This window comes from Musa acuminata, chromosome BXJ3-5, assembly GCF_036884655.1.
Source record: "Musa acuminata AAA Group cultivar baxijiao chromosome BXJ3-5, Cavendish_Baxijiao_AAA, whole genome shotgun sequence".
Lineage (NCBI taxonomy): Eukaryota > Viridiplantae > Streptophyta > Magnoliopsida > Zingiberales > Musaceae > Musa > Musa acuminata.
The window spans coordinates 38187730-38208110 of NC_088353.1; the positions used below are offsets into that span (position 1 = coordinate 38187730).

A 20381-nucleotide genomic window follows, 5' to 3' on the forward strand; every position below is an offset into this window, starting at 1 on the left:
GCCAAAACACGCTTGACGACCATGCGTTCGAGTTCCATTTAGACTCATAATCAATAATAGATTTCTAACAAATTAAAACTTGGTCATTTTTACCGACCGATAATAAATTTCTAACGATTTGAAACGTTGCCATTTTCTGCGGAGTGTAGCGAACCATAAACCAATAATAAATTTCCAACAACGACTTCAAACCTTGTCGCTTTCTGCGGTCTTCTGCGAACCCTAAACCAACGATAGATTTCGAACAACTTGTCATTTTCTGCACACTGTTGCGAACCAGACTAATAGTGTATTTCTGAGAACTAGAAACCTTGTCATTTTTTGTGGGCTGTTGCGAACTAGTTTATAATGTACTGTCTTTTACTTTGGAGGGCCAAAGGGTCTAAATCGTAAGGAAACAAACTTCTTGAGGATTTCTTTTGAGATCAAGCTCCAAGAATCCCACTTATTGATTTCAAGACCTCCCAGCTTTTACTGTTTTTTGACTGATCTGTCTTTCTTTACTGCAGCCACTGGAGATAGTGTCGTCACTATCCCATAACGAAAATAATATGGAATACGATCCTGATAATAAATTTTTTGGTAGGAGAGGGTCCATATCGAGAATGACGATCAGAATTACGATGTTCTGCAATTTATTAGGTTAGAAGACGTGGTACAGAAAGATAATTGCTTCTTCTTCTATATAATTGGTGGAGATCTGGTCTTGTGCCGAGAAATGACCGCAGATCTCGAGATCCACGAAGAAATGCTAGTGAGGCACATCAGGAAGCAGCTCGCTGCTATCGTTACGAAGATCCATTGGAGCTATTCGTTCTTTTGGTCTACTTCCACCACGCAACCCGGGTAAGGAAGCTGCTCCAACTTCGTTTTCCCTCTTAAATTTATTCTCATATATTATTATCTTGTTCCGTTTACTTAATCGTTCAAATTCTTATATTTTTTCATGTGTGTATATACTTAAATTTTGATTCTTGTGTTAATGTTCTTAAATTTTGGAATTCATGGAGACCACAGCTTCTTTACATATTTTAGTCCATTGATCTTTATTTTGCGGTACGTTTCACTCACACCGGACCAGAAGAAATCTGCACTTTGTAGTTTGCACTAGACCAGAAGAAATCTGCACTTTGCTAATGATATTGTTCACAAAAATGCCATAATTATAGTCGATCGGTAACTTAAAAACCGTTCTATCAGCATTTGATTCGTTTCCCATCAGAGAAAGAATCATAAAGCGGCTATAATTTTGTTTGTTGACAAACAAAATTATATTAGCTAAATAGTAAAATTACATGAGTTTTGTAGATTAAAAAATAAAATACTGATAAACCGAGAGGATCACTCTACTCTCTTAAAGAAAATATAACTATGGTCAATCTATGAAGCTAGTCATCTCATTCCCTTGTCATAAGAAAGGAATCAAAACATTCAAAAATATAGAGGGGTATGATTTGCACCAATGTCTTTTAGTTTGACTCCACATGAATTATCTTGATTTCATCTTGAGCTTTCAAGATACCTAAAGAGATACCCTATAGAAGAAAGATCGACTAAGTTGGGCAAGGCACAACGCACCCATCATCTTTTCAAAGTTGGGAATAGAATTTAATAAGCTTATTCCTAATAAGGATAAGGTCTACAAGTATTTACCCCGAGTCTTGATACGACGAATAAAAATTTTCCTCCTACAACAAGTGACCAAAGCATGATAATACTTTATGTTTTGATCCCATCACCAATCCACTTGGTTTTAGCTTAAGACCACTACTTCAAATTAACTTGTATTATATCTATTGTAAAGACAAGAAAACCAAAGCTCATCTTAAGATAGGAGATATGCTACTTAGTCGATTCTAAGACTAGTTCAATCTTTCCCTGCTTTTTTTTATAAGACCACCAAGACTCCCCGAGCCTATGCAATTTGTAGGAAATGCCATTCATATAGACATCATTAAAAGGTAGAGAATTTCACATATGCTGAAAATACTGCCACATCTTCATATTCAGCCGAAAATTGACAAAATTTAAATAGAGGAGAAGAAAGGCTTCTTTGCCCATTAACTTGACATAAAACGGGACAATGATAAACTACCATGCACTAAACATATTAAGCCAAACATCATTAACTTAAACCCTATCAAATCGTACAAGAATACGAGCACTGCCTTGATAGCTGTTACACCAAGTAAATTTCAGACCGTCAAATCTCAAATCTGTTAAACCCGAATTGGCAATAAAGTTATTGAAGTTTTGAACTGAAGAATTCATAGAGAAACCCCTACCACAACATTTGTCACATTCCTTAATAAATTCCTACCGTGAAAGAAAACACTCGCATAAATCCTAGTAAAAATTGTTATTTCTCCCATCTTACATAATGGCAGGAAGGCAAAAGTATGAGAAGAGAGCACCAGGACGTAAATCACGTAGGAGTTCCAAAGCAAAGCAATCCCTCTTGATGCACCCTCCACAGAACCATCCACGGCCTAGCCTACATGCCATCCTATGTGCAGTATTTGCATCGGAGTGCATCTCTTGCGGAAAAACCAAATTACATCTATGAGATTGGATAACAAAAATGTATCGCATCCTTCACTGGCCTACGATGCAAGCCCCTACAATTCCAACTTAAAACACTCATAATAAATGAAAGTAAAACTCTAACACTTATGGTGAACGTAATCATTTGCGTCCACAGCCCCTTTGGGGCTTAACTCTCTCCACAAATGCCCTCACATTGGCCTTTGTCATCGCTTTACTCCCTGATCTGCTCTCCGAGATGGGAGCAGATGGAACCCAATGGATTTATCATCCACTTGGGGAGGAGTTGGAAAAGAAGGACGAGTAAAGAGAGTCAAAATGGGCTAGATGGAGGCCACAGGAGCCTAAAAAATGGGACTCGACGTGACCCTGCCCCTGGGAACTCCACGTGGGAGCAGGAGGGATTTCCTTAAGGACATCTGACCTTCCCCCTACAACATGTCTCACTCGAGAAGAAGAGTAACGTTCGCTCAAACGACGTTCGACATGCCCACACCAAAAGCACACATAGGAAGGTTCTCGTGTGAGTTAAGGCTGGAAGAAACTGGTTTGTTAGTCCCCAGTCTACACGCCCTACAACAGAGGGATGGTGGGATCATCCTAACACATACCCTCACATACCTGTCCTGCTCCATCCTCAGAGAGCATTCGTCAATCTTTAATGGACGATCCAGCGCATTCATGATGCCCAAAACCCCTTGTCTACTCCAATACTCCACGGGCAGTCCATGGAGTTGGATCCAAATAAGGGAGGTTTTCAACGTTTCAAATACGAAGTTCAAATTCAGCCTACAAGAAAAGAGACGCAGGAGTTGTCCATGGAAAGATCACGGATCAGAAGTAACCACTGAAATCACATCCACTTCAGATTGAAAACGAAACAGAAAGAAGTCATTGGCTAAATTCAAAACAAGAGGCATAGAAAAGACTTTCCATGTTTTGCAAACAAAGTCCCTCAAGATGTGCAGTGGAGGAGAAACTTTCCCACAAGGTTGAAGACCCAGGGCTGCTGTCTCCACTGCCTCATAGTCTCCTCATCGTATCTAACATTGGAGGAGATCTTGATGCGATCAAAAGCAAACGTCGAAAGAAATGAGTAAGAAACGGAACGGTATCCTTAGAATGGCCAGCAAGCAGGTCCGCCCAAGATACCCTTTTACCTTCACCTTCACCACCGTGCCAGCAGCAATCGGATGAGGAGGTTCTCCCGTGCCCGCGAGCGTAGACGGAGTAGCCGACGGAGGGGCGTGACAGCCAGCGACGCGTCACGTCAGGAGAACGAGATGATTGACGGCGATGGGGTTTCTCCATGTTTGTATACATGTTTGTATACGATGAAAAATTCCTCTCCCCCGATGTAAATCAAAGATAATTTATTATAAAAATAATAAATATAAAATTAATTTTTTTATCTCTAGAGAATAATTAGGATATAAAGATTATGTTAGTACGCATAATATTCAAATTCTCCTGATGCCCAGATGATTAAGAATAGTTTCTCTTCATTATTATTTTTTCTTTCTTTCTCTTGTTTTTTTACTCTTTTTTCCTCTTTTTCGAATCAAGATGTTGCTGTAATTTTCTACCTTATTGTTATAGTTTTTTCGCCTATTTTCATAGCCACCACACTTCTCTTATTAGATCTAGGGTTAGGTTAAAAAAGGGATGGGCTATGGGCTATTAAAGTCCACTATGGGCTGAACTTGTAGGTTATCAACCCAACAACCTCCCTCTTCAGGGAGGATGTCACATGACTCCTTAATGTGAAGCCATGCCGATTGTCTTTGTCATCATGTATGCTTCGTTGTCATTTATATGAATTTTTTAAAGCTGTAATTGCTTCTCTTCAAGTACATTTTAAATCTAGTGATATCTGATATCTATATGTTTTGATTTGAAATAAAAAGTTGAGTTCTTACACAAATTGATACACTCTGGTTATCATAATTCATCATATAGTTTTCCTGTTTCAGCCACAATTCTTGTAAGAATTCTTTCATCTATAATATTTCTTTGCAAACCTCTATAGCAACAATATATTATGCCTATGTGGTGGAGAGAGCAATACACATTTATAGTCTGGATTGTCATGACACAACTCTCCCTGCAAAAGTAAGTACAAAACATGATGTGGACTTCCTCGTATCAATATCTTTTGTCATATCTGTATCTGTATAACCTGTCAACACAAGTCGTTCATCTTCAAAGCTTAAACAAACCTTAGAGCTCCTTTTGAGATATTTAAATATTCACTTCACTGCTACCTAGTGCTCTTTACCTAGATTTGCAAGAAATCTGCTAGTAACACCCATTGCATATGTGATGTCCTGCCTCATACATACTATCACGTACATTAAACTTTTAATTACTGAAGCATAATGAAACTTTTATATTTTCTTATTCTCCTCATCATTTGACGGACTTTGTTTTGAGCACAACTTGAAGTAACCTGCAAGAGGAGAACTTTTCCAATACCTTCTCGATGTATTTCTCCTGTGATAACTAAATCTTCTTATTTTTTATATCACGGAAAATCTACATGTCTAGTATTTGATTTGTGGCCCTATGTTCTTCATTACAAAAGACTCACTCAGTTCCTTCTTTAACCTATTAATTGTAGACATATCTTTACTAAGAATAAGCATGTCATCAACATAAAGTAAGAGAATAATAAAATCCTTACCAAACCGTTTGATATACACACAATAACCTGAAGTTGTTCTTTTGTATCCATTCTCAATCATAAATGAATCAAACTTTCTGTACCACTGTCTTGGAGCTTGCTTTAGCCCATACAAGCTCTTCTTCAACTTGTAAACAAAGTTCTTTTTACCTTTGAATTTGAAGCCTTCTAGTTACTCCATATAAGTTTCTTCCTCCAAATCACTATAAAGGAAAGCTGTTTTCATATTTAACTGCTCAACCTCCAAGTCCTGGCTAGTAGCAATACCAAGAGCAACACGAATAGAAGACATTTTAATAATAGGTAAAAAAATCTCTTTAAAGTCAATACATTTCTTTTGACCAAAGCCTTTCACAACCAATTTAGCTTTGTACTTTGGTTGAGAACAATATTCTTGAGTCTTCAACCTAAAAACCCACTTGTTCTTCAATGCCTTTATTCCCTTTGGTAGTTGCACCAAATCATATGTGTGGTACTTCTGAAGAGCATCCATCTCTTCCTGCATAGCAACTAACCACTTCTTTTTATATTCACTTTCAACTACTTCCTGATAACTTCTGGTTCACCTGCATTAGTAAGCATCACATACTCATCTGTAGAGTATCTTCTAGAAGGTTGACGTTGTCTAGAAAATCTTCTCAATTGAGGTTCTATGGAAAGTTGCTCTCCAACTTCTTCTTACTCAACATATCCTGCAGGTATATCAATATTGGGCTCTACACCATCTTCCTGCACATCTCTCCCATCACCCTAATATACTAAAGGAGTAATTGGGTCACAATATGATAATCCTTTTGCAGAAGTCATGGCTGATGCATTCTTCTTCAAATCCTCAAAGAAGATCACATCTCTGCTTCTAAACACCTTTTGCTTTTCTGGATCTCAAAGCCTATAACCAAACTTATCATGTAAGTAGCCAAGAAAAATACATTCTTTAGTCTAACTATCCAGCTTGGACCTTTTATTATTTGGAATATGTACAAATGTACGACAACCAAACACTCTTAAACGCTGGTAGGAAACATCTTTCTCTAACCATACATGCTCTGTAACATCACCATCTAGGGCTGTACATGGTAATAAGTTAATATCATCAACTGCGGTCCTTAAAGCCTTATCCCAAAACTTTTTGGGTAGCTTGACTTGTGAAAGCATACACTTAGATCTTTGTCATGATTATGTGGTTTATCCTCTTTGTAATAACATTATGCTGAGGTGTACTAGGAACTGTCATCTCATGTTAGATGTCATGTGACCTGCAATAATCATTAAACAATCCTATGTACTCACTACCATTATTTGATCATTGGTCTTCATAGCATAGGCCCAAACTTTTCTGAAAAAATCATCTATAAAAGTGACAAAATAAAGTGCATCACTGATACCAAGAATATTAACAGATCCACCATGAGTTTTTGTCCTCAAAGGACCATATATATTTGTATAAACACGATCTAAGATATGTATTTTTCTAGACAAAGTAGGACTAGCAAATGAAACTCTATATTATTTACCAACCAAACAATCAATACAAGGGTTCAGATGTGTACCTTTAAGGTCTAGCAATACTTCTCTATTGGAAAGAGCTTGTAGCCTCTTCTCACTCATGTGTCCTAATTGCCTATACCACAACTCCATGCTGAAATCTTTCTTTGTAGCATTCGGTTACTCACCACAAGCTTTGGCCTACAGCCTATATAAGGTGTGATAATTTTTCCACTAGCTATAATAAGAGAACCCTTATTGAGCTTCCATTGTCCTATGTGAAATCTACTATCATAGTCTTCATCATCTAAAATTCCAATTAAAATTAAATTCAGCCTCAAGTCAACCACATGCCTCACATCCTTAAGCATCAACTTGCAGCAAAGGCTAGTCTTTATATGGATATCACCTATGCCAATGATGTCTGTCATGCCATAGTCACCTATATTGACAACATCAAAATTTCTAGACCTATAGGTAGCAAAAAACTCCCTCTATGGTGTAGCATGATAAGAAGCACCTATGTCAGTCACCCAATCAAGATCCCGACACACACAAGAAAAAATATCATTAGAAGGAGATAAAATCAAATAATCACCACCATGCATAGTAGTTGTAGTATTATCTTTTGACTTTATATACTCCACTTCTTTTTCCTTTTTTTTGTTCTTCTTATATTTCTTGCATTGGTTCTTGTAATAACCTTTCTCACCACAATTATAGCAAATAATATTTTTTCTTGATCTTGACTTGCTTCTACCCATGCATGAACTGCTTCTATCCTTGGACTTTAACCTTCCTCCGTTCTCTGATATAAGTGCTTATGAATCAATATGAGATGTTACCGAGTTCTTTCTTTTCAACTCCTTATTCAACAAACTACTTGTTACTTGACTCATAGTTACAATACCATCTGGTGCAGAATTATTGAGGAAAACCACCAATGTCTCCTAACTTTCTCGTAATGAACTTAAAAGTAACAATGCTTGTAACTCATCATCAAGAGATATTTTTATAGAGGATAACTAGTTAGTGATACTCTGCATTTTATTCAAACACTCAGCAATAGAAGCACCCTCTTTATATTTCAAGTTTATAAGTTTTCTGATCAAGAAAACTTTGTTGTCAACTATTTTTCTTTGATAGAGACCTTCCAACTTTTTTCAAACAGAACATGTAGAACTTTCAGTAGAAACATGGTGAAAGACACTATCGAATAAACCTAACTATTTTTCGATCTAATATCTTCTACTTATCATTTGTCATAGTTATGAGCTTTGTACTATCCCCATGCAAAGGTCCATACAAGTCTATGCAATACAAGAGATTTTATATTCTTGATTTACATATCATCCAATTATTTCCATTCAAGCTAATTATGAGAAAAACATTACCGGCCTCCATGTTCAAACGCAAAAATTAAATCACCAAAACTCTACTCTGATACCAATTGATGGGATATAAAAAGAGAAACAAATTTTTATATACGAACAAATCCATGCAGGTCGTAACACGCAATGGAGTTAAATGAAATCACAATCAAATAGAATATCAAGATTTACGTGAAAAACCCCTCTAACATGAATGGTAAAAACCATGGGGCAAACTAGAGATAATCCACTATAAGAATAATGAATATATAAATCTCAGTTGTTTGCCCAAAACCCAAGTATATAATATCCAAATTCTCCTCAAGTAATCACAGCAAGAATCTACTGTAGATCTGATATAACCTGATATGAGAATATTACCTAGATGATTGAGAACGGTCTCTTTGCATTATCCTTGTTTTTTTCCTTTCTTTCTCTTATTTTTCTATCCTTTTTTTTTAATCAAGATACTGCTATAATTTTCTATCTTATTGTTACAGTTTTTTCCTCTATTTTCGTAGTCACCACACCTCTTTGATTTAAGATTAAGTTAAAAACAAATAAGAAAAAAATTATTAAAATTCAAACTAAATTTGTGGACTGTCTGCCTAATACTTTTCGTAGTCAGCCTAATACTTTTCTCTCTAGATAAAATCATCGAGCGACTACATTAAATGTGTGCAATGATGGAACGAGAGCAGGTTGTCATAGAACGAAGATAGTGAACAGTACATTAGATAAGATTCCTCACCTTGTTTTCTTCCTAGACTGCTGTACAGGCGAATGCCATTTAGGAGGCCTATGCCAAGATAACACTATACAGATAAAATGTCTCATCTTATCAAATATCAATAAAATAGGATGTGCAGACTTTCTACCGAATGGTAGAGCAAAGAGGAACTTTCATTGGTCCCATCCTCCAGATAATATGGTTGGTGAGATTTACTTTTCGTCTTTGCTTCGTGAATCTTTTTTATCAATTGATTGTTTCATCTGATTTGAGCTTTTTGCCCAAATTTCGTGTTAATTTGTTTTGTCAGCGTCTTGGAATGGTGTGGTGGATTTTACAATGGTCAAATAAAAACAAGGAAGATGATTCAACCAATAGAACTTGAAGCTGACCAAATGAGCCTTCAGAGGAGCGAGCAACTGAGGGAATTGTATGAATCACTTTCATCGGGTGATAGCAATCAGCAGATGAGAAGGGCTTGTGCTGCATTGTATCCAGAGGATTTGACTGATGCAGAATGGTACTACTTGACTTGCATGTCCTTCGTATTCAATATAGGACAAGGGTACTCTCTCTTCTTAAAAGCTTTCTCTGTCATTTTATCTTTGTCTCGTAGACACTTCAAGTTTTTTTTTTTTTTATCAAGTGCAATTTATCTTATATACATGTCATTAGAGTGAGAAGTTGGCTTTGTATATATGATTCAAGAACTAAGTCTTTAATCCTATATCATAATTTTGTCATGATAATATTATAGAGTTTGAAACCACTAAAATTTTCAGTATAATTTAACAAAATATATTTTTAATTTTTATCCTCAAATTTTATTTTTTTTTATATCTTGACAAATATAATATTTTCAAAAATTCTTAAATGATCAATTCTTAGTTTATATAAGTTCCATACTTCTTCTGGTATAACATTATTAATTTATCTTATCGAAAACCAAATAAACGACATAAGCAATAGTATCTTCTCAAAATTCTTTAAGAATTTTTCTTTCCTTTAACATGCATCAAACCATATTAAGTATAGTCTTTCTTTTTTAAAAAAAAACACCATTTTATTGATATGTATATAACATGATGAATTAATATAAAATTCTATTATTTCTATATAATTTTTAAATTTATTTGATATGTATTCATCACCCCTATTTATTCTTAAATATTTAATCTTATAACTACTTTGTCTCTTAATCAAATTATTAAATTATTTGAATTTACTTAAAACTTTTTTTTTTCTTTAACATGTAAACCCAAGTTTTACTACTACAATCATTAGTGAAGATAAGAAAACATTACTTCCTTTAATTGATATTGAAGTAATATTGAATTAATAGGGCCATAAATATTTGAGCATATCAAATCAAGTCTGTCATGCTCATTTTGTTATTTTAAAAGACTTTCTTTTTTGCTTGTTTATGAGACATACTTCACATAATTTTGATGGACGATCAATTCTTAGTAATCATATTATTATATTATACTTTTTTAAAAATTTTAAAGTCTCAAAATTTAAGTAAACATATCTAAGATATCATAATATAGAATTATCTTTAATATTAGTTTTAAAATAATCTAACTAATAAAAAATATATAAATGTAGATAAAACATTATGTTCTCATTTTCACATGTTAGATTAATATTTTATTCTTATTATAAATTGAAAGAAGCATATCTTTTATCTTAATATTATAAACTTTTTCAAGTAATTGTCCTAAGCTTAAAATATTATTTTTCATATAAGGAACATAATAAACATTTGAAAAGTATAATTCTTTGTCATTATTAAGTCTAAGAAAAATTTTACCTTTGTCTTTTACTAGTTTTTAAGATAGATCACCAAATGCAATGTTGCTAGAATAACTTATATCTATTTTAGAAAATAATTCTTTGATGCCATACAAGTGATTTGAAGCTATCTAGATACCACGTCATTGACTGATATTCTTTCAAATTATCATAAATTAATAGCAAAATATGATTTTTATTTTTCTATTTTACAACAAAATTTACCTTATTACCTTGATTGTTCATATTATAATAATATTTAAAAAAGTAGTACATATACCTTTTGCAAACATAATATTATATCTCAGACCATTTAGAATTTCTACCATGTCCACGACCTCGGCCATGTCCTTGACCATAACCTTAGCTTCTTTGGCTAGAATTTTTTTTATCACCTTCATTGTTTTGAGATTCTTAATTGGTTTATTTTTTGCCATCTTTTCCTCTTTGACCATGACCTATTTCTCTTTTGAGATTTTGATTCATTTTTGTTTTCAAGAGTAAGCTTGGTTAGTAGTGCTTGCTCAATAGACTTTTCTTCTCTTCTTGTAAGCCTTTATTTATGAACTTAAAAGAAAACATATTAATTGTTCTAAAAATATTTGTTTTAAATCTTTAGACTCTTCAATTGCTATAGTAATAAAATCAATCTAGAGATCTTAGTTTTTTTTTATTGCTCTTTGATGACTTATTTGTTCACCATTTATTCTCATTTGATAAATAATAGAAATAAATTTTGAGAAGTAAACAAACATAAATTCAGAAGTATATTGTTGTATTTTTTCAAACTCAACTCATAAAACTTATAGATGAATTTTTTTACCTTGTCCACATCATCAAATACTTTTTGAAGCATTTCTAAAACCTTTTTTGAAGTATTTATTGGAGTGATATTCTCGAACATTATATCATCAAGCTCTTGGTAAATTATGAACAAAGCTTTTTTCTCGTTTTCCCTTTATCGTTGAGTTGTTTTCTTGCTTCTATATTTATTATTCCATTTTCTATTAGATTTAGTTCAATAAATCCATCTTCTACAAGCTCTCATATATCTTGGGAGTATAGAAAGACCTTCATTTGGATACACTATATATCATAATTTTTTTTTGTCAATATAGGGATTTGAAGTTGGATAGTGCTCGGTGAAAAGGCCATAGCTTAATCTAAATTCAGATACCAAATGTTGAAATATGTAAAGAGAAGAGATAAAATTATCATATAAAAAAAGAGTAAGACAAGATAAAATATTCTATGTTTCATTCAAAAACTCTCATGAGCTAACACATGTGGTTTATATAGTTCCGATAGATACATATCATTCATTACATTTAATATGATTTTTTTTTCAAAAAATTATTTCAAGAATCAATAGTCAATTTGATTTATTCTTTTCTTAATGTAATAAAATTCTTTGTGGTATCTTGATAAGTTTAATTCTAGCACAACTTTGTTTTTTGTTGTTCTTATGATACCAAATGTTGAACTATGTAGGGAGAAGAGATAGAGCTATCATATAAAGAAAAAATAGGATAAGATAAAATATTCTATGTTTCACTTAAAAACACTCTATGTTTCATGACTCAATACATGGGGCTTATATATTCCTCATACATACATTACATTCATAATATTTAATATAAATTTTTATTTTTCAAGAGACTCTTTTAATAGTTATCAATTTGGTTTATTCTTCTATGGTCCCTTATTATGTTTTACCTCTTGATATAATAAACTTCTTCGTGCTGCCTTGATAAGCTTAATTCCAACATATCTTAGTTAAATGTTTTATGTTGTTCTTCATATTATATTCATTATATTTAATATCAATCTCTTTTTTTCAAGATACTCTTTAAAGAATCAATAATTAATTTGATTTATTCTTCAATACACCTTTAATATGTGATATAATAAACTTCTCTATGACACATTGATAAGTTTAATTCTAACACCTCTTAATTTTCTATTATTCTTCAGATTGCCGGGTAAAGCATTTGCGGACAATCAACACATCTGGTTGAACGGTGCTCAATTTGCAAATTGCAAGATGTTTTCACGCTCTCTTTTAGCAAAGGTAGTATACCTAGCCAGTTAGATTTTCTAATGTTGTAATTAAATATGTAATTAGAACAAGAAGCTAAAATTGGCGACTTTTTTAATTTTTGATATGTTACTTGCGGAATGCTTAATTTGGACCATGTCACACATCATCTAGAGTGCATCTATTCAGGTATGGTTAGGGTCTTAGTTTCAATTGACCAATTACACCGTGACAGTCTCTCTCGACAACCTTTAAGTGAATATATGTCTGGACGAGTTATAATATAATTTGTCATGGTGTCTATTTGCAGACTGTGGTGTGCATCCCTATCATGGATGGTGTACTAGAGCTCGGAACAAATGATCTAGTAAGTTCTATTCTATTGTTCTTATGAAGATTTCAAGTAGGGTATTCTGAACTATTATACTTCTCATACAACTATGTCTCCTTTAATTTTATGTGACTTTAGATTTTGGAGGATCCTGCCATCATAGAGAAGATCACAAGTTCTCTCTGGGAGCTACCAAATCCGATTTGCTCTGAGCAATCTATATCCGGTCGTCGAATGCCTGAGAACGACGAAGATAATTTATGCCCTAATCTTGATAATAACATAGATGACTGTATCGGCTTGGAGGACCAGAATCTGATCGCTGATCCTCAAACCCAATTGGGCAATGGTCCGACACACATTCCATTTCATTTGTATGCCTCTATCGAACAAACAGAACCAGTCCGATGCAGGGACGAAGAGCTACATACAAGCATACGTGAAGAACTAATTGTAGGTTCTTCAGATGGTAGTTTAAATGATGGCTGCCCCACGCAAAAGGTAGAAGATGCATTTGGAGTTGATGGGCTAAATGACATATCTCAGACTCAGAGTAGGCAGTTTATGGATGATGAGTTTAGCAATGTCCTACATGGCTATTTGGATTGTGATGTGCATGAACCGATGTCTTTCGTTAATGCTCGGAGAGTTGTCTCTGGAACTGAGGGAGGAAGAAAAGACAACCAGATTCTTGACGGTGTTCAACAGAGAAGCCTTAGCAGGATAGTTCCACTGGATCTTGATGGTGATGATTCACACTCTGCAAAGACAGTTGCTGTCATTTTACAGAATTCAAAACATGTAAAACCAGTTTCAAGCTGCCCGAAGATTTCTCATAAATCCAGTTTTGCAATCTGGAGAATTGATATGAACCCACCAAAACCATTCACTAGCATGTCTCAGAAGCTCTTAAAGAAACTTCTAGTGGATAAAACATGGTTGCATGACGGACGCCTGCAGAGTCATCAAGAAAATGGGATGCAGGAAAAAACTTGCAAGCCAGAGGGAGAGTCCGGTGTACGTCATGTCTTATCAGAGAGGAGGAGAAGAGAGAAGTTGAAGGAGAAATTTCTTGTTTTGAGATCACTTATTCCGTCTATCAGCAAGGTAGTAGAATTAGTTCCTGAGGGAAGATATACTTCTAGAATGGTATCAGATGGTTTTCTCAATATATTTCTGTTCATGTGAAATTTCTGACAATTTTTGCCGAATCCAAAATTTTGGTGATAAGCTAGAAATATTTTGCCTATTATTTGGGAAAATATATCTTTGACCTATCACCTTTGTTTATAGAATTTAATTTGCTGTAATTTTCTTTTTGTCATCAGGTCGACAAGGCATCCGTCCTTGGTAACACCATAGATTATCTGAAAGATCTTGAGAGAAGAGTGCTGGAGTTGGAATCCAGCCAGGAGCCAGCGGAGCTTGAGATTGCAGAGAGCAGGAAGCATCCTGATGTAGCAGAGCGATCATCTGAAAATTACAGAAATAAAGAGATCGTAAATGGCGAGAAATCTTTAGCAAAGAAGCGGAAAGTATGTGACGTCGATAGATCAAATGCCGAGCACCTCTGGATCTTGACCAAGGATGGTCCAATCGAGGTAAACGTCACCATGAAGGACAAAGAGGTTTTGGTAGAGATTCACTGTCCATGGAGGGAATGCTTGGTGTTCGAGATAGTGGAATCCATAAGCAACCTCCAATTGGATCTGCTATCGGTGCAATCTTCCACTGTCGATGGCTTGCTTTCCCTGGCAATAAAATCCAAGGTTTGGATACATCCAACAGCCTCATTAGTGGATTGCTTCCTGCTGTGTTTTCTAGTTACTGATTTGCTTTTGGTCTCCACTACAGTTTAGAAGCACCAGTGTTGCCTCCCCAGGAATGATAAAGCAATCACTTCAAAGAGTGATGGGATTATTATAGCTGGCGGCATGCTCTTCCCTAATGACAGCAGGCCATTGAGCCCTTACAGATCTTTCTTCAGGTCAACTGAGCACCAGTGTCTGTCATGTAAGTATGTGCAGGTTCTCCTCGATCTTCACGGAAAATGAAAGCTAATGGAGTACACTCGGGAAGTAGCTTGCAAGGGATGAGCATTTGGTTATACATATGACTCAGAAGATGGATGAAAACATAATTCAGTGGACAGAAAAGACAGTAGAAAACCTAAAGCAGTTGTCAATCTATAATGTGGAAAGAACAATGAATAGGTACGAGTGTCAATGTTGTCCTTGTTGTTCTTAGCACTATGGTTCCTGGTTTAGCATCCTCCTCTCGTGGTTACTGCACAACATATTATTCATTGTTTTATGTTCGCCATCAAACATGTTTTTCTGGAGTCATTTTGCTTGCTTTGTTACTTTCGAGGGAAAAAACAGTATATGGTGGCGCAAATAATACGAAAACCAAATTACCTGGTCACACATCGAGTGGTTTGGAACACGACAAGGGAAAGACCACATAAATGGAGAGTTACTAGTGGTCTGTGCCACAGTGCGTGTTAGGGAGAGCTAATAAATGGAGGATGGCAGCTCCAACCTGAAGAGCTGCCCAACGAAGGGTATTTAAGGAGAAAACAAGACAAGGCGTCAACTTGACTACGGATCCTGAAGCATGCACATAAATATATGCATCAAAACAAATGCTGCATGCGAAGCACCGTACGTGGTGATCACGGTTAGCTGCGTCACATAACTACGATAATCTAAAGGAACGGGAAACACGTTTTGTACCAAGAAAAGGGAATGCAAATGCCACAGTCGACGTCGAAGATATTAGTGGAAGCCACTTCCAAGCAAGAGCACTTTAAGACTCCAAACATCTTGCAGCATGGTGAGCATCGAATGTTTCCTAATTTTAACATAATAAATTTTCAAGTTCATTAAATTTCAAGAAATGATTTGCACCTTGTGTTTACTAGAAGTTTCAAATCATCAAGTACAAAGCATAATGAATTAATTATATATTATAATTATACTTAATTTTTAATAAATTATAACTTATTAATGAGATGGTTGATGATTTAATGTATAAAAGATATATAAAAGGGGAGGGGAAAAAGATTGATGTGGCATTCTAGCTTTTGAAACCTTATTGAGCTTTTATATTTTTGAGCTACCAACTCTTAATTATCTCATAAAAAAGATAGAATTATCTTTTGTTCTCCCATATCTTATTTATTTTCTCACCTTCTTCTTTTATCTTCCTCTTGATTTACACTATTCGGTATCAAAGTTTCACTATACTCTTAAAGTACTTCCTTCTTATAACAACTAAAAGGGGTAAACGTCAAAGTAGCGAAAAAATGATGCAATCATAAAAAAATGAAAAGGATACAAAAATTGAAGTATTATGAAAATAAGTCGAAGAGTTTACCATATAACTCGAATATCAATAAAAGTATATGCCTAAAGGCTTAAGCTATGATTATGTAAGTCATGGATTCAAAGACATGAATGCCTTTGTATCCAAGTGACTCATACATGAGAAGGTTTTTTTTGTACAAATGACAACATCAAGGTTCAGCAACTTCTGTTAGCCTAGGTCCCATGAAAAGTTTTAGAGACAATAAAAGACACATATGTCACTAAATTATAGATTTTAGTGACGACTTATTTTTGTGGCTAATATATTCAAAATTTATAATTGAAAATAAATAAATTGATGAAATAATATAACGATAATTCAATGATGAATTGATGGTCACTAAAATGTTATATAGAAACTTTAATGATAACTACTGGAATTTATCACTCATAATTATGTAGACAAAAACAATATTAGTTACGAACTATCATGTCAATAGTGTTTTTTTAACAACCTATCAATTTTTAATAATCAATATAAATAATAAAAAAAATTAACATTTGAGGCTTCACATTTCAATGTTTATTTTGTCCAACAAATAATATTAGTGATGATGCAATCACAAAGTCCACATCATTTTATCTAAAACTAATATTAGTTTTGATAAAATCACAAATCATAACAAAACTAGATCGTCTTCTACATCTACGTCATGCAAGAAAAATAAAAATATATATCTCCATGTCTTAGGAATATGTAAAAACAATCATGGAGAACATAAGAGTTACCATTCACCTATGTTGTACTTACATAAAAGTCAATAATATGATACGATACCAATGAAAGACTAATGGATATAATCAGGAATAAATGTAAAGAATTAGCAACTAATATGTAAATAATCATTTCATAAATATGAAAGAATATCTTTGATATTTGTGATCTCTTTGGATATGATTTAATTTTCATGATTTATATGATCTCTATAAATATGATTTGATATTTCTAATTTAAGCAATATATATTGATTTCATATGATCTAATTTAATCCAACTGTTAGGATCATAAATGCATTGGGGGGGAGTGAATTAGTGCTTTCGAAAAATTTCGGTTTGAAAGTTCAATCACTGAATCCATATCAAAAATATGATTAACAAGAAGTGCGAGTAAGAATTGCTTAGTAAGTAAATCAATATACAATAATAAATTAAGATAAAAAAAAGAAATATAAACCGATTTATAGTGGTTCGATCATCTTAACCTATGTCCACTCTCGATTCCTCTTCCTTCGAGGTCACTGACTTTCACCATCAATCTTCTTTCAATAGACAAAGATCAATTACCATTGTTACAACTCTTTCTCCTTTTCATAAATTTAGGAGAGAACTCTTACACTCCTCTTTTACAAAATTACTCTCACTCTCTTAGAATAACTTTTAGACTCAAAGAGGAAGATATTTAACACTTTTTAAGAGTTTATAATATTTTAAAATCATAAGATTTTCAAACTTTGTCAAGAAAGCATGAGAGGGTATTTATAGGCCCCAAATGACTTCAGAAATAGTGTCAAAATTTAAATTTTTGAGTTTTTGGGATATTAGTAATACCGTCGCCTAACATAGTCTAGGAGACTATGTTCTGGCAGTACCACTATCAGTATGGGTAGTACCACTACTTGACACTGGGCAGGACCATTATTGACCCTAGCGATACCTCGTCGGGTTTTTCGAACAAATACATTTAATATTTTCCAACTCACAAGTAGTACCATCGCTTGGCTTGGCAATGCCACCACCTAGCCCAATCTTATGTCACTTAATTTGCCTTCCAATAGGCCCAATTCAACCCTGATAATGTCCCAATGGGCTCCTAATCAAGTTGACATGATTACACCTAAAAATTAACTCAATTAGACACTTAAACTACTTCGATCAAGACTTGACACTATAATCATGATGCCTATATTGTTTGACAAGTCATTAGTTCATCTGATACTTCATTCAAACTTCCGACGCATCATCATTTCCTTCGGTGTATTACTTGATCCATTGACATGTTGATCTCTTACAACATCTAATCTTCTTTGCACAATGTTCGATCCGTCTGGCTCGATGCTCGATTTTTGACATGATGAACTTTGACCCAATATCTAATTCTCTTGCTTTAATAATTTATCTTTCTATGATCAAAATTTGTCTTGCATCATTTTTCTTAAATGCTCATTAATTCAGACTTATCAATTGATTTCATTATCAAAATCCGAGATTCAATAATCTCTCCCTTTTCTTTTTTTATGGAAATCTATTGATGACGAAGTTTTAACTAAACTCCCCCTTCCATATAAACTTAAATTCAGAAAATGATAACCTTCTAATGCTAATATTTGAATTTAAGTTGAAACAATTTTAGTGATAATGACTTTCTTTGCAAAAGACATATGCTAACATATTATAGTTAAAATATCATTACATGCTTCGTAATATCAAATCATGAGTTAAGATATTATTGTATGCACAATTCCAAATTATAATATGAGTTAAGATATCATTACATGCATAATTTAAAATCATCAAAGAGTATATTCAACTTCTCCCCCTTTGTCATTAACAAAAGGGAGAAATATGTAAAATTTCTTACTCCTCTTTGAAATATGCAAGCTAGCAAGTTTTTGATTTTCTTTGAAATATGCAAGCTAGCAAAAAAGTTTTTGATTTTCTTTGAAATGTGCAAGCTAGCAAGTTTTTGCTTCTCTTTGAGATGTGCAAGTTAGCACTTCTTTCTCCCCCTTTGTCATTATAAAAAACAAAGGGAAGGATATAATGAGGCAATTTTTTTTCTTTTATATCAATGTTCCAATCATAACATGAAAGATATCAAAGATAAGTTCAAATCATGAGACATCAATTTGATGATAGGTTATTATAAAGGAGTCATATGAAGTAAATCTCAAGTCATGAATATTGAAAGATCATGATTCATTTTGACAATTCTCTTTTTTTATAAATAACAAAAAAGAAAGAATGATAAGAGATCAAAAAGTAAATGATCTTGATTCATATAAAGAAAATATCAAGTCATGAATACCGGGAAATCAAGATAATGAGCTATTTAAAGTTAAGGCTCGCCAACCTCAAAGAATTATAAGAGAAAATAATAAATCTCTTTGTTGTGAAGTTAAGGCTTTCCAATCTCACACTATGATAGCTATAATTTTTTTGCATGATTTAATGAGAAAAAAAAATAATCTAGAAAATCCCTGAACTAGGAGTGCTAATAAACAGGTGACTAGCAAGTCAACTACTCCAACCATTCCTAATCAAAATCCTAATACTAGAAAACTGACTCAAGAGAAACTTAAATAATGAATAACAAAGGATTTGTGTTAGCATTGTGATAAAAAGTAGAGTAGGGAGCATCAATACAAACAAGAAAAACTTTTAATAATTGAATCAATTGAGGAGAAATCAAAGATTAAGACTATAGACTTTGATAATAAAGGTACTGATAATGATGAGATTATTAAACCTATCACATATACTATTCATGCATTAGCCAACTATTCTAATCCTCAAACAATGAAAATTAAAAGACTTTTGAAATATTAGTTTGTTACTATTTTGATTGATATTAGTAGCACAAATAATTTTATGGGTAGTAAGATTACTACGCGATTGACCTATCGCATTGAACATTGTGATAAATTCAAGATAAAGATTATTGATGGATGAATTTTAAATTATGATAGGAAGTGTTCCAAAGTAAAACTTATTATGTAGGGCTAAGAATTACTCATGGATTTTTTTCCTACTACCATTGTAGGTCTATGAGGTTGTGCTTGAAATTGAGTGGTTATTAATTCTAGGTAATATCTCTTAAAATTTTTCTAAATTAATTATGAATTTATTTATTAGTGGAAAGGAAGTGATCCTAAAGGGAAAACGTAGTTGTAAGGTCACAACTATTACTAGCTATAAAATGGAAATGATTCTTCAAAAGGCACACCATGGATTTTTAGTACAATTGCAGAGTATTAAATATGAAACTATAGCTTATATGTTGGGAAATCATGGGGGGCGACATCATATGCGCAGCGGAAG

At 33.6% G+C, this 20381-nt stretch overlaps 1 protein-coding gene across 1 annotated transcript; it reads left to right on the forward strand.

Moving 5' to 3' along the window:
• The first annotated feature begins 393 nt into the window (after positions 1–393).
• Positions 394–15302, forward strand: LOC135637951 (anthocyanin regulatory Lc protein-like). The gene is made up of 8 exons (XM_065150852.1): positions 394–846; positions 9123–9377; positions 12581–12677; positions 12819–12833; positions 12955–13011; positions 13114–14082; positions 14304–14744; positions 14830–15302. Exons 1-8 carry the CDS (start codon positions 719–721, stop codon positions 14899–14901), a joined length of 2034 nt encoding a protein of 677 aa, XP_065006924.1. The 5' UTR covers positions 394–718; the 3' UTR covers positions 14902–15302.
• The last annotated feature ends 5079 nt before the right edge of the window (positions 15303–20381 follow it).